The sequence below is a fragment of the Sabethes cyaneus genome, chromosome 2, assembly GCF_943734655.1.
Source record: "Sabethes cyaneus chromosome 2, idSabCyanKW18_F2, whole genome shotgun sequence".
NCBI classification, from domain to species: domain Eukaryota; kingdom Metazoa; phylum Arthropoda; class Insecta; order Diptera; family Culicidae; genus Sabethes; species Sabethes cyaneus.
In genome coordinates, this window is record NC_071354.1 from 143,976,598 (window position 1) to 143,999,246 (window position 22,649).

At 42.9% G+C, this 22,649-nt stretch overlaps 2 protein-coding genes across 2 annotated transcripts; both read left to right on the forward strand.

Moving 5' to 3' along the window:
* Nucleotides 1–16,458: 16,458 nt before the first annotated feature.
* LOC128736122 (uncharacterized) lies at nt 16,459–17,662 on the forward strand. The gene is made up of 2 exons (XM_053830601.1): nt 16,459–16,710; nt 17,138–17,662. Exons 1-2 carry the CDS (start codon nt 16,459–16,461, stop codon nt 17,660–17,662), a joined length of 777 nt encoding a protein of 258 aa, XP_053686576.1.
* A 733-nt stretch (nt 17,663–18,395) lies between these two features.
* Nucleotides 18,396–22,340, forward strand: LOC128736123 (uncharacterized). Its single transcript, XM_053830603.1, has one exon. The coding sequence runs from the start codon at nt 18,396–18,398 to the stop codon at nt 22,338–22,340; it is 3,945 nt and encodes a 1,314-aa protein (XP_053686578.1).
* Nucleotides 22,341–22,649: the final 309 nt, after the last annotated feature.

Here is a 22,649-nt window from a genome sequence, read left to right on the forward strand (position 1 = left end):
ACAATATAGAAAAAGTCACAGTGATGTCTAAATGCAATGCTAATAAGCTTTGTGTAGAATGTTGAAGTTTATCTTTCGCAAGATATACTTTATGTTGCTGTTCCAGTTGAAGACCGTAGGAATGGACGCGCGACTTTCGATTTTATTCTCGTTCTGTGTGACGCAAGTGATGCGCTGTACGAAGAATGACCACGTCTTGATTTACCAGCAGACTTCATTTTTTGCTCAGTAGACGCTCATTTGACTACAGCGCTTCAGCGAAACAGAATTCGAAAAAGTAGTGTAAAGAACAATTGTATTATTTACCTAATATGGCGAGTACACCTGTATTTTTGAGACATATAAAACCTTGAATCCGGAAATATACAAATAGAGTACCTCTACAAGCGGAGTTCACCCTCCATCCTCTTCTTTTGGTTATCCTTACCACTGCGTCCATTATTTTGAACTATTGTGGTATGCCCCGTTTCATTATTATACTATACGCTTCAAGCTTACCTATCACTTATTAAGGAAGTGACAAGCTGGTAGCTGGAGCGAGACATGTGCCAATCAGGGATGACTAGGTTTATGAACCTAGTACCCTGATCGGAGACGCCACTCAGATCTCCCCTTTTTGAGATACTGCAGTCTGCGCACTATTTGTGCTCCACGATTGCAAAGCAAGTGTTCCGAGGTTAAATATCATCTTGTTCGAAACCGAGCTTCCGAAGATGATATTTACTCGGACAAGGTCCTGTCGCAAGACCGGTAAGCTTGCTGAGATCTCTCTTATTGAGACTCAGCAACTTTTAAGTAACCCTCATACTCGACGTTACATATTTTTAGATTGTTTGAGCGATTGTACAGCCATCCTACTGGGCATAACGGTTCGGCTTTCCTTTGTTTCCACCCACCCTCCAGCACACAGTCAGAGATCAGGCAGAGTCAATCTCGACCCGTGAGCATAGATGCCATTTTCACAGATTTTTCCACACGCATAAATTTGGGACCCTATCATTTTCTCAGCAATATTTAATTTTTCTAGTGTATTTTTTTCTGTAATATACATAGTTTATGAAGCACTTTAACCGTTATGTGTTCGACAAAAAAAACACCTTTAAGTGCTCGACAAGGGTACCCGGGTACCCACAAATTGAAACGCTTGAAACTTTGGCAATTTTTGACCAATTCGGGCACTTTTACCACCAAAAGATTCAGGAACTTATCCACTTCCAGTGTGGTTACAACAGAGCCGGAAGTGGTTCATCTGGTTCCCGAAAATCCGGCATTCCGAGAATGTGTTCCGGAATTAAAGCACTTTTTATATTTTAATCGCGTAATTGGGGATCAAAATTAGGGTATTTTTTATAACAAAAGTTTTACAGCTCCAAAACAAGCAAAGATAGAGGTATACTACACTGGGCAAAGTTGTGTATCTTTGCTATTTGTACAACTTTATAAAACATGAAAAAGTCATACAACAACTACAACAAAAGCTAAAATAGAAAAACTGATTTTGACGATTCACATCTAAGAAATAGGATTTTTATATCTTCGCATAAAAGATAGAAAGTTACGGTCTTCAGCAAAATTTCTTGTAATAATATGTTCTAAAACTTTGCAGAACTCATCAATGTGCTATATTGAAGACTGGACCCCACTAGCGGGGCAAAAGTGCGAATGCCGCGGGGCAAAAGTTCGAAGCTAGAATCCATGAAATTAGCCCAGCAGTAGCTAACAAAATCATATTATCTTCAATCTGCGTTATGTTTTGGTTAGGAATATTCTCAATTTTAACCTTTTCTATTTTGCGCTGGTGTATTGCAGCCTCCGTTAGATCGAAACTTTTCCAAACGTTTGTTTTTTATTTCATCAGCAGAAACACATTGTTTTTCTTCGGCCAGCATCTGTAGAGCACACAGTTTTCTGCAGATCTTTCATTTCTAGTATCTGTAATATAGTGCCTAAAGCTGTATATAATTAGCTATACATTTTTGCCTCGTCCATGAATCGCACTTTTGCCCCGTTCTTAAATCGAACTTTTACCCCGCTAGGCGCTTGACGGGGTTAGATTAAATTACGGAAAAGCGAAATATATTTTGTAAATTATTTTCGCCGTATTTTCAAAACAGATATGTGAGTGATGTAAAACGCTACTACAAATTTTCAACAAGTAATATCCTCCTGTTGATATCGTATTTGCCGTATAACGAAAAATTACATCAAAACCGACCTAAAATAACATTTGCACAAAACTCAGCAACTATGCTTCGTAAGCAACCAAAGTTTATGTTAGATTCAAGCTGTCAAAGTAGTCACCCATCTATGCCAATGTAGTCAATTTACTCGGAATTTGCACCGATAAATCATCGAATCACACTTTTACCCGCATCGCACTTTTACCCCTCCTTACTCTACATATAAAAGTGAGCGTGAGTTCGTTTATATGTTTCACCATAACTCCAGAACGCCTTGACCAGTCTCCATCAAACTTGGCACACTTATTCCTTGATATAAGGGAATTAGCACTGGGTGGTTGATAAGAGGGGGGTCGTAACAGGGGAGGAGGAGGAGGCCCTAACATAAATACCTGAATGGTTGATGGTTCTTCATCAAACTTGGCTCGCGCATGTTCCTTGACATAAGGGAATCAGAATTGAAGGGGTTGAAAACACGGGGGGAGAGTTTATAACAGGAAGGGAGGGTCGTAAAAGGGGGGAGGTCCGAACTCCGAAATGCCTGGATGGTTCTTCATCAAACTTGGCATACTTGACATAAGGGAATCAGAACTGGGAGGTTGCCAAAAGAGGGGGCCCTAACAAGGGGCTAAGTAAAAGGGGATGCGTTTTTAAACCGATTGCAGTAGTGCAAATAACTTTGAGAAAAGATGGGGTTCCACCGATAAGGAATATATGATAACAAAAGACCTTCGTTTAGCTTCCATTTTAATGATTTTCATTGAGCAAACCAATGCCTAATTAGCTACGTGACAGAAGAGGGAGCTGACTGGGAAAGAATCGACAAGTAGGGGACGAAAAACGTGAGTATGAATGTACGTTTCGCCATAGCTCCGGGACTTCTGGACTGTTCTTCATTAAACGTTTTTTATCAAACACATGTATTTTGGCATAAAAGAATCAGCGCAGGGGGTTGACAAAAGAGGGAGATGGTCTCTTACAAGGGGAAAGAAAGGTTTAAATGGGTAAAGGGGTGCATTTCTCTTGCAATTGGAACGATAGCAGTTAGACAAGTTGCTGGATTTCTGAAAGGGGGGATAGGCCACTAACAAAGAGAAGGTTCAAAAATGGTTTTTGTCGATTTATAGGGATTACTGGAAAGAAGTCAGATTTACAAGTGGCTCGGGGACAACATGAGGGAAACTGACAAAGAGAGTAGACACGTTAAAATGAAAAAAAGGGTTTGGTTTTTTGCACTATGAGAATTTTCGTTACAATAATAGATGTACAAGTGACTAAGAGGCAAAGGGGCCCCGAGTAAGATCGGGTAATCAGCTAGTATTTCTATGTAAGAGACTTATATAATCCAACCAAGTATCTGACAGGATGTCATAAGAGGCTTATCGGTAACTAAAAACAGGCCCCTGCCAGGACGTCATACTTTCGTAGCAATGGGTTGTATTCTCAGTCACCTTACTGGTCGACTGCTGGACTGCTTGATTGCTCAACTGGTTGACTAGACTGCTCGACTGGACTGGTTGATTAGACTGCTCAATTTGATTGCTCGCAAGGATGGTTCGATCACTTTGACTCGATTTTGATTCATTTGACAGTACCGTCTCAGCCGAGCAAAATTTGTTGGAATGAGGTATTGGACATTTGTAGAACTAGTTATTATCTACAATTTTGCTGAACAAAGTTTTACTGTATCTTTTGTAGTTACGGTTCTACAATGCTAGTACCTCTTTAGTAACTAAATGAACGTTCATTTAGTCACTAAAGAATTGCATTGTAGCGCTGTAACTACAAAAGATACAGCAAAACTTTATCCAGCAAAGTTATAGATAATAACCAGTTTTACAAATGTCTCATACATCACTTTGTCAAATTTGGCTCGGCTGAGGCGGTACTCTCTAATGAATCAAAATTCAGTTAAAGTGATCTAACCATCCCTGATTGCTCGACTGGACTGTTAACTGAACTGCTCGACTGAACTGTTCGATTCGACTGCTTGACTCAACTGCTTGATTGGACAGATCAAGTTGACTGCTTGATTGAACAGCTCGATTTAACTGCTTGCGGGGACTACTCTCGATTCGACTGCATGACACATTTGCTGGACTTACTACTCGACCCGACTGCTCGACTTAATTGCATGATTAAATTGCTTGACTGGACAGCTTGATTCAACTGCTTGACTAGACTGCTCGACTTAACTGTTCGATTTACACACACGACCCGACTGCTCGACTCAACTGCGTGTACTGTTCGATTGGATTGCTCGACTCAACTGCTCGATTCAACTGCACGACTATACTGCTCCACTGAGTCACTCGACCCCAACTGCTTGACTCAAGTTCGACTGGACTACTCGACTTAACGGATCGATTCTACTGCTCGACTCAAATGCTCGATTTCACTGCAAAACTTAACTGCTCGATTATACCACTTGACCCGACTGCTCGACTAAACTGCTTGACTAAACAGTTTGATTCGACTGCTCGACTCAACTGCTTGATTCAACTGCTTGACTTAACTGCTTGACTCAACTGCTCGACTAAACTACTCGATTCAACTGCTCGAATGGACTACTCGACTCAACTGCTCCATTAAACAGTTTGACTGGAATGCTGGATTCAGCTGCTCGACTCGACTGCTCGACCGAACTGCTCGACTGAACAGCTTGATTCAACTGCTCGATTAGACTGCTCCATTTGACTGCTTGACTCGACTGTTCGACTCGATTGCTCGACCTAATTGCTTGACTCGACTCAAGCTTGGTCAAATAAACATTAACATCACTACGGATTCAACTGCTTCGGTTTCAACTGAAGCAACACCGCTTCGCTTCAAAGCTGGCTTCAATCTGCGTCAGTAAAAGAGGTTTCACTTCAGTATGACGATCGGTTTTAAAGTTTCATGTTCACTTTCATATCAAACATTCAGTAGAAGGTCAGTAACTTTTAACGTAAATGAATTGAACTTGAGAAACATTTCCTTGAATATAACGCATGTAATATTTAATCTAGTCAACATCGACAAATCGTGTTCGTGCCTGACTTTCAGTTGTCGTCATTTTAAACAGTCACCAACTTCAGCTAGCGCTTGCTTCCAACATTCTGTTCAACAAATGAGACCAGCCTCTTCATGTATGATGCGAAGGTAAGAGAAAGTCAGCGTCTTTTATTTGTTTCGACTATGCCGGGTCCTGGTTTAGAACACAAGAAAATTTGCGGGGCTGGTTGTACACTCAAAAAAATCGGTACGTCAAGTTTACGTGAAAACATAGGTAATTCTCATCCATCACACTTTTCATGTAACAATAACGTAAATTGTTGGTAACTCGCACTCATACTTACCAGTTGACGTGCGATCCCTGTAAATTGTATCAATTTTCCCTTTAACTAGTACATGAAGCTCAGGTAAGTTGCTGTACAGAAGTTTACATGATTTTTCACGTGGATGCGATGTGCCGATTTTTTTGAGTGTACGATCTTCGTTGTCAGCAGCTTAGGCGTGGTACACAAATTACGTAACGCAAAAAAATCGGTTTTTTGACCCCCTCCCTCCCCTATGTAACATAAAGTAACGCTTGGCATAACCCCCCCATTAAATTACGTAACGTTAACCAAACCTTCCCCCCCCCATACCTCAACATTCAATAAAAATGTCTTGAACCGCATATTTTTTTGAATTTTTAAGAAATTCAACCAGATTAGCAAGATTGGCAAATTAGCAAACTCATTTTAAAAACTACAATCAGGCATCGGCCCATGTTAAGCTGAAATGGTAAAAAAAAGCAAAGCCATGGGTTTAAACGTCCTGTTGAGAACTTGACCCTTCTTTATCGACAGACTTCGCAGCCGGCTATTAGAGTACATGACAATTACGGGGCTAGTGCAACGATCCTACTGGCTCTATAGTAGCACTTCCCAGCCGAGATTCGAACATATGACGGCTTGTTAGGTCAGCATCTTACCCCGAAGCAAACTGGGCAGCCTGAAATGGTCTTCAACCGTAATAACTGGAAATTTAGTAGGATTATCTTCATCAGCTACAAACCATAATTTTATATCATAATTTTCATTAGTATAAACCGATTCACTGTTTTCCACCTCCAACACGTCCTTTCCTCATTTGGCAACTGCCTTTTTGGTATTCATATATTTGTTACGTAACTATTCTCATGACTCCCCCTCCCCCCTATGTAACAACAAGTAACGCTAACTCGGCCTCCCTCCCTCCCCTCTAAGCGTTACGTAATTTGTGTACGAAGCCTTAGAGCCGAGGTGGTTCGTGCTGTTTTAAGCTTCATTCAACTTGATCTTGGGTAATTCTTCGCCCATTTCCCAGGCGTTTCTGAAGTTGTAGTCCACCGTCCACAATGGCGCGTATGACCTCAGTGCACATTGTCAAATCTCTAAAAACTATCAGTCCCTTCTGGACTTATACATTGTTAACTTCGTACGGCGACTAATGCTTCTTGATCGTGCCGTTTTACGAAGTAGGCTTGATGCCCTGCTTGAATACGTTGCTGGATCTCCATATTTGTGTTACTGTCCGTGGCCACCAGCAATCCCACATACACCAGCTCATCTACCACTTCGGGTTCGTTGCTGCCAACAATTGCCGTCCGCGAAAAGCGTACGTTGCTCTCGTTTGAGCCTCTACCATACATGTATTTGGTCTTCGACGCATTTATTTTAAACCCAATCCTCCTAGCCAACGCTTTCAGTCTAGCGCAAATGGTCTCCGCCGAGACAAATTTTCTGGTTTTAATATCAAAACGTGTAGCCTGCGCAGTTTGCTACATTTACTGAAAATTAAACTTCTTTTTTCGATATCCGCTTGTCAAATTACCCCCTCAAGAGCAATCTCGAAAAGCATGCAGGACAAATTGTTAGCTTGTTTCGGCCCTGGCCGCGTCTCGAAGAAGCTGGACCCTATGGACTTTTACAGCCTCTCCCAGCCGAGATTCGAACACACAACATACCTTGATGCCAACTGAGAGGCAAAATTTTAACATTTGTCTGATTTTATTTCAATTCGATATTTTTTGTCAAATGAAGAACACTCAATTTCAACCTAAATAGCTTTTAACTGACAATAATTTCCCATTTCTTGAATAAACTGCTTAAAGTTAGGCTTTGTCCGATTTTTTTTGTTGGGACGGGAAGTTTCTGTCACTTTTGTGCAAAAAACACGTGCAAACTACTATGACGCCTTTTCCAGCCAATCAGGATGCGACGATTTTTAGTTTCTAGTTTCTAATTGGACAATGCTTCATTATTTTTAGTTTTTCAATTTCAATAGTGTACATTTACGAAATAATAGCGTTCTTTATGCAGGCCAACTCTTAGCAGATGTTCCGTTCGATTGGTGTAAAAATATTTAAAATCGATCGGGAAACCGCTAAATTATTAGTATTCAAAACTTGACCGCTTTTCGAGAAAGCGCTTGAAATTTTTTGGAATGACACCCTATCTAGTCAAACTTTGCCATAAGACGTAGTCTTACATCAAAAAATAATAATACAGAGATTAAATATATACGCAAACACTGGCACATGGAATGTAGCCGCAGTTTTCTTGACACACATTTATATTTTCCGGATCGTGAGATTCGGGTTCAACTAGTTAGAAATATAATTTTAAGACATATTTTCTAAAATATTGATCTTAATTATTGTACAGAGCTTATAGGCCTGAAACGTAACATAATTTGGCATAAAAGCTCACAACCACTTTGTAGAACCACTTTGCCTGCACAATATCCTACAATCTATACCTATAAAGAAGGATTTCTGTCTGTCTGTCTGTCTGTCTGTCTGTCTGTCTGTCTGTCTGTCTGTCTGTCTGTCTGTCTGTCTGTCTGTCTGTCTGTCTGTCTGTCTGTCTGTCTGTCTGTCTGTCTGTCTGTCTGTCTGTCTGTCTGTCTGTCTGTCTGTCTGTCTGTCTGTCTGTCTGTCTGTCTGTCTGTCTGTCTGTCTGTCTGTCTGTCTGTCTGTCTGTCTGTCTGTCTGTCTGTCTGTCTGTCTGTCTGTCTGTCTGTCTGTCTGTCTGTCTGTCTGTCTGTCTGTCTGTCTGTCTGTCTGTCTGTCTGTCTGTCTGTCTGTCTGTCTGTCTGTCTGTCTGTCTGTCTGTCTGTCTGTCTGTCTGTCTGTCTGTCTGTCTGTCTGTCTGTCTGTCTGTCTGTCTGTCTGTCTGTCTGTCTGTCTGTCTGTCTGTCTGTCTGTCTGTCTGTCTGTCTGTCTGTCTGTCTGTCTGTCTGTCTGTCTGTCTGTCTGTCTGTCTGTCTGTCTGTCTGTCTGTCTGTCTGTCTGTCTGTCTGTCTGTCTGTCTGTCTGTCTGTCTGTCTGTCTGTCTGTCTGTCTGTCTGTCTGTCTGTCTGTCTGTCTGTCTGTCTGTCTGTCTGTCTGTCTGTCTGTCTGTCTGTCTGTCTGTCTGTCTGTCTGTCTGTCTGTCTGTCTGTCTGTCTGTCTGTCTGTCTGTCTGTCTGTCTGTCTGTCTGTCTGTCTGTCTGTCTGTCTGTCTGTCTGTCTGTCTGTCTGTCTGTCTGTCTGTCTGTCTGTCTGTCTGTCTGTCTGTCTGTCTGTCTGTCTGTCTGTCTGTCTGTCTGTCTGTCTGTCTGTCTGTCTGTCTGTCTGTCTGTCTGTCTGTCTGTCTGTCTGTCTGTCTGTCTGTCTGTCTGTCTGTCTGTCTGTCTGTCTGTCTGTCTGTCTGTCTGTCTGTCTGTCTGTCTGTCTGTCTGTCTGTCTGTCTGTCTGTCTGTCTGTCTGTCTGTCTGTCTGTCTGTCTGTCTGTCTGTCTGTCTGTCTGTCTGTCTGTCTGTCTGTCTGTCTGTCTGTCTGTCTGTCTGTCTGTCTGTCTGTCTGTCTGTCTGTCTGTCTGTCTGTCTGTCTGTCTGTCTGTCTGTCTGTCTGTCTGTCTGTCTGTCTGTCTGTCTGTCTGTCTGTCTGTCTGTCTGTCTGTCTGTCTGTCTGTCTGTCTGTCTGTCTGTCTGTCTGTCTGTCTGTCTGTCTGTCTGTCTGTCTGTCTGTCTGTCTGTCTGTCTGTCTGTCTGTCTGTCTGTCTGTCTGTCTGTCTGTCTGTCTGTCTGTCTGTCTGTCTGTCTGTCTGTCTGTCTGTCTGTCTGTCTGTCTGTCTGTCTGTCTGTCTGTCTGTCTGTCTGTCTGTCTGTCTGTCTGTCTGTCTGTCTGTCTGTCTGTCTGTCTGTCTGTCTGTCTGTCTGTCTGTCTGTCTGTCTGTCTGTCTGTCTGTCTGTCTGTCTGTCTGTCTGTCTGTCTGTCTGTCTGTCTGTCTGTCTGTCTGTCTGTCTGTCTGTCTGTCTGTCTGTCCTGTGTTCCTTATAGAATCAAAAACTACTGAACCAATCGGCGTGAAAATTTGCATGTAGAGGTTTTTGGGGCCAGGAAAGGTTTTAGTGATGGTTAGAGACCCCTCCCCCCACTAAGAGGGGGGGCTCCCATACAAATGAAACACAAATTTCTGCATAACTCGAGAACTAATCAAGCAAATAGAACCAAATTTGGCATGTGGGTGTTTTCGGTGACAAGAATTTATTCTAGGGTAATTTGAGACCCCTCCCCTCTTTATAAGGGGAATTATAACTCCTCTCCCCTTTAAGAGGGGGGGTTTCCATACAAATTTCCTCATAACTCGAGAACTAATCAAGCAAATGGAACCAAATTTGGCATGCGAAAGTTTTCGAGGGCAAGAAAATTTTCTATGTTGAATTAGGACCGCTCCTCACTTTAAGAGGGGGGGCTCCTGTACAAATGAAATACAAATTTGCTCATAACTTTAGAACTAATCAAGCAAATGGAACCAAATTTGGCATGTGAGAGTTTTAGATGGCAGAATTTTTTTTCTGTGGTGTATTACGACCCCTTTCCCTTTTAAGAGGGTGGGCTCCCATACAAATGAAATACAAATTTCCTTATAATTTGAGTACTAATCAAGCAAATGGAACCAAAGTTAGCATGTAGGAGATTTTTGAGTCTTGAATTTATTTTATGATAGTTAGAGACCTCTCACCCCTGTGGTAGGGGGATATGGACTCTCATACAAATAAAACAGAAATTTTTGCGAAACTCAAAAACTAATCCAACTCGAGAAATTCGAGACTCTTCCATAAAACATTAGTCAATACAAGACCACAAAAACTATCTATAGTAACACTAGATCATTCAGGACGAGCCGGTCGCGAGTGTTGCCGGTGACCCGCCGTCGGAAGCGCCGCCCACTGGGGGGCTTGCAAAACTCGAGATAGTGACAAAGATCATCCGAGATTCATGATTTATGTACAACACAGGTTAATTTGTGGCAATACGAAGTTTGTCGGGTCAGCTAGTATTACATATTACTTGCTTCGAACTTATGAAATTGGTTACACACTTCGACTGTCGATTTCGTCGCCGTCGTCGCCGACAAACTTACGAATCTCCCATTGGAACTTAGACCCTATTACGAGCGAAACGGTAACATATATTTGCAACCCGCCATAATTGACAGGACGATTCGTGCCGGTAAATGCTGTTACACCGTTTGTCTCGTAGGTAGGTTAGGTACCGACCGGGCTCTTTCCCCGACGAATGCCACTTGGTTTTATTTGTCGATTATCTCCTCTCGGTTCGAGACAACTGTTTCGCGGTCTGTTGACATGACAACGCAGTGACCCACTTCAGATATTATTAAAACGCTTGAGCAATAATAGCACGGCTTCGAGCTTTATGTATGATTTAAGCGAACACCACAGACAGCATCAGACCATGGCTGCTGCATGGTGGCTCCGGTAGAAATTATGCATTTGCAGGAATGAGAGTGAGCAAACCTAAAATTGAAATTGTCCTAAAGAGTTGTACTCTGCGGTTCCTAATAATAGTAAACGTTCCTTCGATGGTATTGTCTGGTGTTGGCTTTACTGCCTCCGGTAATGGAGTAAAATTGTTAAGAGAACATGACAATTGAATGCTGCTGCTGCTGTTGCTCTTATATTGCGCTACCCCCATTGTAGTAAGAGTTTAACAAAAATTTACGATTGGCTCCAGTGAGCGAGGAATTTTGTTTTCGCAAAGAATTAGTGTTGAATTCTGACGTCAGGGTAAATCCTAAAAAAATGTATAAAATTCGCAATTTCGTTTAGGCTTTTAGCTATAAAACATATATTATATAACACAACACATTTTCAGGACTACGATTCTATTAACAACAAAAGTTGTTCACACCACAACTGGGCCAGATATTTTCTTCAACTGATTATTATATTGAAAAGGTTGAAAATTTGTTCAAAAACAAACATTTAAAATCCTTTATTCGCATGAAGCGCATTTAATTGCACCAAGTTTCGGGGTTGTCAAATTACGGTAGCCTTTTTGCTATTTTGAACATACTTAACCACTGAAACAGCAGTAATTACGCCTGACAGTAGCGTAATCAAGTTTTCATTACAACTGTAGTTAACGATGAACTTCGCAATTCTTCTTCGCACTTTCTAGCCAATTTTAGAATTTAAGTTGTTGAAATCATCCGACTTTTTGTGAAAATTCAATTTATTCTAAACAGCTAGACATTTTATCCAATCTACAACATGTTAATGATCAAATTATGTTGAAATGTTGAAAAGCTGTAGCCATTTGAAATCTAACATGTAATTGAACCATCTGTGGGATTTCCTAAACGCTGATTGGCTGAAATCGTTTAACTTGTTGTGTGAATTACACCGGTTTATTTTAAAAATAATGATCCTAACTTTTACGCCACAAAGCTGTTAGACATTAAACATTAAGTACGGGCACTTTATATTGAGGATAAACCTATGTTGAGAGGCAAATAAGTCAGAGGCTGCCGTGAAATCATTTATTCGCATCGTTGTTGGGATGGCTGTTTTACTGCAACTCGTTTTGGTTTTTCTCATTATACCTACCTTTTTTGCTTTCTTTTTCGTTGCCTAAATACTGTTTAGTGAATCGTAGATTAAACGACAATGATTCGACGCTTAATCTGTATGAACAATAGTTTTCATTCCTGCATCTACCAGACAAACACAATTATTAAATCATTAGTTAGCTCTGCATGTGAACAAAACGAGTGACAATTTATCTTGACTGAAAGTCGAAGAATGTAAAAATTAACTCTCACTTGATTTGTTTACATTTTAGACGTCGGCCCTATTGAAATGCCGCACTTTATAATAGACGTATAGACCAAATCAAGGTCACGTCACGAGTCTGCTTTGGCAGATACTGGCACCCTTGTTTATGTAACAGACAAGGACGACAGGAACCAAAAAAGATTCAGTTGTTTAAGCGGCAAGTTTGTTGTTTAAACAGCAAAGCAAAGCAAAGCCTAGGTACTATATTCCGTTATCGAAACTTGACCTTCTGTTTTTACGACAGACTTCGCAGCCAGCTGTTAGAGTGCAGGACAATTGCAGGGCCAGTTGCTAAGATCCTATTAACTCTAACAGCCTCTCCTAGTCGAGATTCGAACATGCGACGACTGACTTATTAGACCAGCGTCATACCTCGAAGCCAACTGGGAGGCTGCATTATGTTTAATTTAAACAGCCAAAGCCAAAGAAAAGCCATTATGCCTTTAAAATGTTAAAAACACACGCTACATTACTACGCTAGACTCTGCTCAAGTGTACACTTAGTTTTATCCAAAAATATATAACTTTGCTACCTCAGAGCTTTCCATGCACCCTCACAAGGTATGATACCAACTACAATGTTTGACTGTTGTTTTCAGCTGCAATTCCGTATTTCGCTCTCTACAAATTCTGCTTTCGCTCGGAGCCAAAGGTGTCATTTTTAACGATTTTTTTGTAGCTGAATAGATTGAATAACATGTTCAATAGTGAATTTTAATTTATCATTCCTAATTTTCTTGCTGACGAGTGACTTTCTTTGCAGCCCTGCTCTTGGAGTTATTCTTATAGAATGGTTTTATTACAATATCTTGTGGGGGCGCAGGGAAAGCTCAAAGGTAGCAAAGTTATATATTTTTGGATAGAACTAAGGGTGAACTCAATTATCTGAAACACTTTAGGCAAAATTAAAGCAAACTTGTATTTGTGTGGTACATTGATGTTGTATGATGAATAGGAAATTTAAGCATACTGTCGATAATTGTAAGTGGTGGGTACCACACAATTGTCCTAGCGTTATCATCATCAGCAACATCAGCACTTAGTCTAGGTTTGAGCCCCATTTAACATCTTTTGAGATATTTTCATATCTATATTGAGAAATCATTTAATTTCTAATCACAAAGATTTAAACAGCAATTCAAAAAGGAATATTTGAGAATTTGTTAATTTTATCCCAAACAGAGGGTAGGAAATGGAGAAGGCAAACGAGAAAGCGACCGATATAGCTTTTGCCAGCCCAAGCTCCTACCTAGCGCCTCCACGCGGCCATACCCAGTAATACTCTATTGAGTAGCTAAGCTAGGGGGTGCGATGCTGCGTGGTTCCCAGATGCCAGACCTCAAAACTAAGACAGACGGCGCAGAATGCGGCAAACGGCTGAGCCACCCGGCCTTGGTAGCAGGTAAGTCTAATATGTTATTTTAATTATTTGTTTCGTTTAAGCTCATCAAGCACCTCCTTACTGTACGATTAAAATTTTGACCGTAACAAGTTTAAATAATACACATGGATACCATGGATATGGAAAAAATTAAATTAATTATTGGATATTAGATGCACTGATGGAAATTCAAATGACGCAATTGTATTTCACGCGAGGGATTGCTGGTGAGATTGTTCTATTTTTGCATATACATATACTCAATATATACTATATACAGATTATTATTGAATAAATCTTCCTTATGATCCTTATTGTTTGCCTTGCTCTACTAACATGATATACTCTGTTCTCCTGTAACATCTATGAAGGTAGTATGGGTTCCCTGCACTTTCAAAACTAGATGCTAGACTAACATTGCTACCCACTTCCCCTGCGGTTGTTCGGACGTAGCCAGGTATATAATGCGACTATATAGCCACCTACGATGTGTACAGCCACATATGCTAATGCTAGTCTGTTAATTTTATCCCAAACAGATTGAAACAGTTTATCAAGGATGTAGATGGTAGTTGTTAAGCGAGAGAGAACATTTATATCAACTAATAGTTAACTGTCCGAAAACTTCTTTGACTGCATTTTTAGGCAATTCAAACTATATGGACTCTATCGAAACGGAAAGCTTTTTCCTAATTATTGCCATGCATCTATATAACAAAATCTAAGAAATCTTATTGAGACGAAAAGACTTTGTCATTTGTTTTGGCTTAGTTCCCAAGCACATATATCAAATTGGTTTAGGTTCAATCGTCGCAAAGAATCTACGACCTGTTGGGACGGGGAGATTTTGGAATAACCCACTATGCCAACTACCTTCCCGAAAGACGTAGCCCTACGTCAAAAATACTGGAGAATGGAACAGTAGAGTGTATCGAAGCAAGACACATTAAATTCATCGGCGATTTTAAATATAGATCCAAAATCATGGCTTTGCCTTATCAATAATGGTAGCAATATGAAGCTTTAATTTTAATTTTTTATCAATTATAACTCCAAGATCTTTCACCGGTTCCACCTTGCTCATCTTGATTCCGAAAATTGCGTAATCAAGGCGGGTCGGATTCTACTGCGATAACAGGTGATAAAACAACATTTAACAACAATTTCGAATCCACTGCTTGTAATACCCTACAGTCCTTGACTCGTCTGATGACAAGATACATTTTCAAGTCCTCCGGAACAAGAAAACTAACAATATTCGGTAGACCGAGGAAAGCGAATAAACCTAAGCAGATGTGATTTCTGTGGGGGGCCGGCCACGCAGTGGCTGTCACTTTCGACGGTGGCTTGCCGGTAACCCTTGCGGCTTGCGCCCATTTCGTTTGAATCGTCTGTGATAAATCGTAAAACATTTATCACGGAATTATATCAAGAAGTCGTTATGCCATATGTCTTAATGCCAAATGGTCCCATGGATGTTTTTATGACAAACGACGTAATGCCAAGCAGTATTATGCTAAATGACTTTATGTTGAATGGTTGGCTCTGGTTCTAATTATATTGTGATGCACTATGGTATTGTATTGACTCAAGTGCGTATTCGTAGGAAAGCGATTTTTTTACATTATGCCTCAAGTCCATTATGCCTATCGTCTGTTATACCTAACGTCCATTATGCCTAATGTCCGTATGCCTAACGCCGCGCACCCGTTCTGAGGCGTAAAAAATCTGAGTTGTTGTGCACAAGACACGACCGCATAGGTGACGTAGGACTACGTAAGTCTCTTTGTAGCGATAGTAGGATGTATCCATGTATGTAATAATACGATTCTTCATGTATACAACCTACAAACGCAACGTTTGTCCTAGTAGTAATATAGTATACGTTCAATGTTCAACCGATTTCAGAGTTTGTTACGACCCCTCGGTCGGCGCGTCTCACGAAGACGACGTTCATGCATCAACCATATCCGGGCGAAGCGAAACGTAAACTCGCTCAACGTCAGAAACGTCACAAGCTGCCGGTTTCATTCGATAACGCTTTGTCATAGTGGTGCGGTGATATAGTTACGAGCAGCTCGAATTTGATAATTTTATAAAATACCTGTGTACTTAAACGATTAATTGCTTATTATCTAGATTGTACTTAAAGGCTACTTATGATCAAACTTAAGCCTACTTAATTGGTAATGATATTGTCTTAAAATTAGTGAATTATTGCTAACGAGTCGATTTCACAGATTAACCTTAAAATCTAACTTAGATACTAAGAATTGGAATTACAAGTGGAAAATTAATTAAAAACTATATAGTTATCGGTAAGAAATGAAAAATAACGTGTAACATGCAACATAAATCTAATTTTGAACTTATAAGTAGTGAATACAAAACCAATTGCTTTTTGCGGAGGTGTTTGGTGCACGCTTCTACACGTGCCACTGTTTCATGCGGTAAATTGTATTAAAATAGAAAGGTTATAGGAAAGTAATCGAATATTAAATTTATAGATACTAAATACTAGATAAAGTGAAGGAAAGGATAGAACTAGAAGAATAGATAGACAAAAAAAAGGGATTAAGAACACTAAACGTAAATGATTTCCGTAAATCGATAATTTGTAGTCCACTGATGCTTATGTTCTACTTACAGGAAGTTTTTAATATACACAATCATCGTTATTCAAAAACTTGGCTGTTCTTTTCCTCTTTCCCCGTTGGCTTTACGTCAACAATTTAAAAACTTCGTTTATCTCTGGCCGAGATTACGATGCCAAAACAACGGGAAGAATCGGAAGCGAGAGGTACCAACGAGACGACGCCGAATGCTTGTCAGGCATGCAACGAGTTGGATAATTCGCGAATGGTCCAGTGTGACATGTGTGATGACTGGTACCACTTCGACTGCGTAGGGGTCAACCAAGACGTCGAGAATCACGATTGGCTTTGCTCAGTCTGTATGGAGAAGCAGCAAACCAAGAACAAAAAGTCGACGAAATCTATTCCCCTGCCGGTACCGTCTGTAAGTACACTTAGCCCGATAAGCACTAGCAGTGTGGCACCGTTGAGTACTGCCACCGATATAGTGACGAGCATGGCTGTCACCTCTATATTTCCGACAAATACAGTTTACCCTACGATTGGGCAAAACATTACTATGCCACCCGTTTCTCAAATGCCGCCCCACTATTTCATGCCACCACATTCTTTGATATCGTCAAATGCCTTATTGCCACCCTATTCGTTTATGCCACCCCTTTATTCGATACCTCCTTGTCAGCCTATGCAAGTTGTTTGCACTATGCCGTCAGTGCCATCGTCCCGCTGGTCAAATCCGTACGCGTCACTACCGGGAGTGAATACTTATGATATGTGAAACACAGTGCCATCTAGTTTTACTCAGCCGATTCCGTCGATACCAAATGTAGTTCCAAATACTGTTCCGGCAGAAACCTTTGCCGAATCCAGTGCATACTAATAATCCCCCGAAAGCCCAACAAGTTTTGGAGGATAACTTGAGCCAGCATTCCGCAGCAATTTTCGGACAGTCCGTCAAGCAAAGACAGTTGCAAATGGAGTTGCAGATTTTGGACGACGAGAGGAAAATACAGGAAGAGGAAGAAGCTAATCGGCGTCAGTATCTGCGTAAGCGACACGAGTTGATGACGAAGATGGTCCGCGAAACCGCGCCTGTTGCTGATGTCGAGGAAGAGCGATCGAATCAACGAGTTTCTGAGTGGATAAGTGAGACGGTTAATGCGAATGTACAGGATACGCACTGTCCACGGGCTGACGTTGTTCCGGAACAATTTTCACAAAGAATCCAACGCAGTTCCACTCCACCTGCTGCTGCGTCATCTCATCCACACGAAACGCCACAAAATATGCAACCAATTTCCAACCAAAGGATAGAGAATGCAGAAGGTGGTTTTATCCCGAGACGGCGCTCGACACCAAGGCAGACTTCAATTTAGGGTTGCCAAGTGGCCGGTTTTTGGCCGGCCCGACCGGTTTTTCACTTGCAAAGCCGGTGACCGGTCAATCTTGTAAAAAGGCCGGTTTTCCGACGTATGAAGCCGGGTTTGTACTTTTTGCCTGATTTGTTAAATTTCTAATGAATTTATTAGCAATCCCGAGCAGTGGATCATTGAAAATAGCCAGTTTTGCAGTGACAATACTTTTCTTCTGACGGTAATATACATTAAATTGTCCTCTAGCGCCAGAAGCAAGTAGTTGTCACTCTGAAACTAGCTATCTTCAATAATCCATTCAATGTTCTTTGTGATTTCGACTGCGATGTCCTACCATTTGCTTCTCCACTACTGACTGATCATCTCATTTACACGGGAAACTGTCAACCGACTTCCGGCGACTGAACACCCCGCCCCCCGCCCCCGCCGGCCGGTTTATGTAATTTCCAGACTTGGCAACCCTACTTCAATTGAAGAGGAAGACGATATTAATTTAACACGCAAGCAAGTCGCTGCTCGCCAAGCAGTTTCGCGGGATCTTCCCTCATTCAGCGGTACTCCGGAAGAATGGCCGTTGTTTCACTCAACGTTCACAACAACGACCAACCTGTGTGGATACACGTCGGAGGAAAACCTGGTCCGATTGCAAAAATGCCTTAAAGGCAAGGCACACGAAGCAGTAAAGTGTAGATTGATGCATCCTGGGAATGTCCCAGGTATAATATCTACCTTAAAGATGCTGTTTGGAAATCCAGAAGTCATCGTGCAGAACCTTATCTCTAAGATTCACTCCACACCAGCGCCGAAGGCCGACAAACTGGACACTCTCGTCAAGTATTCTCTGTCTGTGCAGAATCTCTGTGCGACTATCGAAGCTTGTCAGCTTGAAGAATACGCCTACAACGTAGCTCTGCTGCACGAGCTTGTAGACAAGCTACCGCCTTCCTGCAAGGTTGACTGGGCCAAGCATCGCCGTGATTTACCTCGGGTAAACCTGATAGCATTTTCGGCTTGGCTGTACCAGTTAGCAGAGACAGTTTGTCCAATCGCACGACTGACTTGCAGTGAAGCGGTTCCCGGTCGAGGAAACAAGAAGAACTCAGCTTACGTCAACACGCACAGTGAGGAGAGCTCTGACAATCCGAAGGAGAAACCGGATCATCGAACGAAAGGGAATCCATCCGGTCCGTCTTCCTCAGGTGGCTGCGTCGCTTGTAAAGGAAATTGTCCGAAGTTGGAGAAGTGCCAGCGATTCAACGAGCTTTCGTACAATGCTCGATGGGCGATTATCAAGGAGTTCATGATTTGCAGAAAATGTCTCAAGAAGCATAAGGGCAGCTGCAAATCCCTACAAGTGTGCGGAAAGAACGGCTGTACGTTCAAACACCATGAACTTTTGCACAACTATCAACGGGATGGAGCGGGATCGAACCCATCTTCCAATAAGGGTCAGAACTCCAACGCAGGCATTCAAAACACAACGGTGCGTGAGTGCAATGCTCACCACAAGTCGACTAACCAAGGACTGTTCCGTGTTGTCCCGGTGGTCATTCATGGCCCGAAGAAATCCATCAAGACGTACGCCTTCCTAGATGATGGCTCATCTCTTACGTTGGTTGATGCGTCCTTAGTCCAAGAATTGGGATTGCAAGGAAACCCGGAGCCACTGTGCCTGAAGTGGACCGGGAACAAGCGCCGGCTGGAAAATGATTCACTAGAACTCGACATCGACGTATCTGGAACGGGAGAAATCCAGAAGAAATACTGCCTACGAGGAGTTCATACTATTTCCAACCTGGATCTATTCCATCAGACGGTGGATGTGCACCAATTAGCTAAACGATACCGGCACCTGCGGGGAATTCCTATCGAATCGTACACCAATGTACAACCTCGAATCCTAATCGGGATCGACAATGCCAACATCACGCTGCCGCTTAAGGGAAGAGAAGGAAATATGTTCGAGCCGATTGCAACGAAGACTCGTCTGGGCTGGATTGTGCACGGAGGCTCCAGTACAACTGACTCGTTAATCGGATACCATTCAGTGGAATTCTGTCCATGCAGCGAATCGTCCGATCACATGCTGCAGCAATCAATTCAGGAGTACTTTTCTTTGGAAGGTCTGGGCATCTGTAAGTCAAAAAAGCCTCTGATCTCTGGTGAAGAAGAACGTGCCCAACAGCTTTTACAGTCTGTCACCCAAACAGATAGCGGAAGATACGAAGTACCTCTACTGTGGAAGTACGACAAAGTCCATCTACCTAACAGCAAACCAGCGGCTCTGCGACGGTTCCACTGCCTTGAGAATAGGATGAAGAAGCAGCCGAAGCTAGCCGAAGTATTGCGTGCGAAGATCGATGACTATCGGCGGAAAGGGTACATAAGGAAGCTGTCGAACGAGGAACTACAGAAACCGCAAGAACGAGTGTGGTATCTTCCGCTGTTCCCGGTTATCAACCCGAATAAGCCTGGGAAAGTCAGGTTTGTTTGGGACGCAGCAGCAATGACACATGGCGTATCGCTCAATTCCATGCTGCTGAAAGGACCGGACTTGCTGACTCCGCTGGACTACGTGCTCTACCGTTTCCGTGAATTTCGAATTGGACTTAGTGGTGACGTTAGGGAGATGTACCTGCAGATGCTGATGGCCGCGCGAGATCAACACTGCCTTCGAGTACTGTGGAGTGACGACGGAACGGGCGAACCTAGCACGTATGTAACACAGGTTATGCCATTCGGAACCTCCTGTTCACCATCCTGTGCACAGTACGTGAAGAATCTCAACGCGAGCAATTTCGCAGGCCAGTACCCGCAAGCAGCACAGACGATTATAAAACAGCATTACGTGGACGACATGTTGGCGAGCGTGGAAACGGAAGAGGAGGCAATTCAGTTAGCGAAAGACGTTAAGCACGTTCACGCTCAAGCGGGACTCGAAATGCGCAATTGGATCTCAAACTCGCCAGCGGTGGTGGAAGCAATGAAGGAGACGAAGACCGAAGAGAAGAATCTCAACTTGGGACCAGAGCTGGGAACAGAAAAGGTCCTAGGAATGTGGTGGTGCACGGCTACAGATACGTTCACGTACAAGCTCTCGGTGAAACACGACCGTGACCTGTTAGCTGGAACGCGTAAACCCACGAAGAGGGAGGTTTTACGAACGCTCATGGCCGTCTTTGATCCACTAGGATTGATATCCAACGTGCTCGTCTACTTGAAGGTTCTATTCCAGGAAATATGGAGATGCGGCATCGATTGGGACGATGAAATTCCGGACAGTCTCAACGAGAAGTGGATCGAGTTTTTACCTAAAGTGCAATACGTCAGGATTCCTCGTTGTTATCGCTGTATTACATCGCTAACACCAGAAACGAATGTCCAGCTGCACACGTTCGTCGACGCAAGTCTCTCTGGATTCGCCGCTGTAGTCTACCTACGCATCGAGCAGGGTAGCTCTGTGGAATGTGCCATAGTGGGCGCAAAAGCACGGGTGTCTCCTCTCAAGTTCGTCTCCATTCCCAGACTGGAGTTGCAGGCAGCGGTCATCGGAGTCCGGCTGGCGGACCGAATCTCCAAGTCCTTAACATACAAGATCGACAAACGAGTTTTTTGGAGCGATTCTCGTGACGTACTGTGCTGGATACGATCAGACCACCGCCGGTATTCACAATTCGTCGCAGCTCGTGTTAGCGAGATTCTGGAGACGACGGAAATGGCAGATTGGAGGTATATCAACACGAAGGACAACGTAGCGGACGACGCTACCAAGTGGGAGCGGCAACCAGATCTTACAGAGGAAAGCAGATGGTTTACGGGACCGAAGTTCTTGTGGGAGCACAACGAAGGCTGGCCTGTGGATTCACATCAGAGCAGCTCGACGAATGAGGAACTCCGCGCGAATCTCTTCCATCACATAGCAAGTCCACCTCCAGTGATAGACGTACGACGGTTCTCCCGTTGGCAGAGTTTACTTCGAGCCACTGCTGTAGTGCTGCGCGTCAAACACAATTTTCGTTGCGTGATCGACAAATTGTCACGAAGGGATGGCCTGCTTACGGCGGACGAGCTGCGGCAGGCATCTATTTTCCTATTCCGACAAGCACAAGCAGAATCATATCCAGATGAAATCAGGATCCTTGCGAGTGCAGAAAAGTCCAAGAAGTCGTTGATGAAGTCCAGTTCGATATACAAGCTAAACCCTTTCCTCGACGAGCACCAAGTTCTACGGATGCACGGTAGGATCAGCGCGTGCGAGTACGCCTCCATGGATGCACGTAATCCAATTATCTTATCGCAGAACAATTACGTAGCTTGGTTAGTGGTGAAGGACTGTCACGAACGGTTCCATCACAGGAATCACACCACCGTCTTGAACGAGCTGCGGCATGTCTACCGGATTCCGAGGCTGAAACAGCTGTTCAACAAAGTCAAAGCAGGGTGCCAGATGTGTAAGAATGAGAAATCAGTTCCACAACCTCCTCCAATGGGTGATCTACCGGAAGCAAGACTGGCGGCGTTCACTAGACCTTTCTCCTTTGTTGGGGTTGACTATTTCGGTCCGATTAATGTGGTGGTAGGGAGTAGAGTTGAGAAACGTTGGGGTGTGCTAACGACGTGCTTAACAGTGCGCGCGATACACAAAAAGTCGCGCACTCGCTCAGTGCAGACTCTTGCATAATAGCATTGAGAAACATGATGGCAAGGCGAGGCGTACCAATTAAAATCTATAGTGATCGCGGAACGAATTTCACGGCAGCGAGCAAAGAGCTGAAGGCGGCCCTCCAAGAGATGGACCAAGAAGCAGTCGTTCGAGAGATCGTGAGTCCAGATACCGAATGGGTTTTCCTTCCCCCAGCCTCACCGCATATGGGAGGAGCCTGGGAAAGGCTTGTGCAGACGGTGAAGAGGAACTTGGCAGCAATACGTCCAGTACGGAATCCGACCGACGAATCACTGCGCAACATGCTGATCGAATTGGAGAATACGA

Excerpts from the sequence above, each read along its gene's own strand:
- LOC128736122 (XM_053830601.1), top strand. The coding sequence starts at position 16,459 with ATGCCAAAACAACGGGAAGAATCGGAAGCGAGAGGTACCAACGAGACG. Across the intron at positions 16,711-17,137 it reads TTCCCCTGCCGGTACCGTCT|AAACCTTTGCCGAATCCAGT; the intron begins GTAAGTACACTT and ends CTGTTCCGGCAG.
- LOC128736123 (XM_053830603.1), top strand. The coding sequence starts at position 18,396 with ATGCTGTTTGGAAATCCAGAAGTCATCGTGCAGAACCTTATCTCTAAG.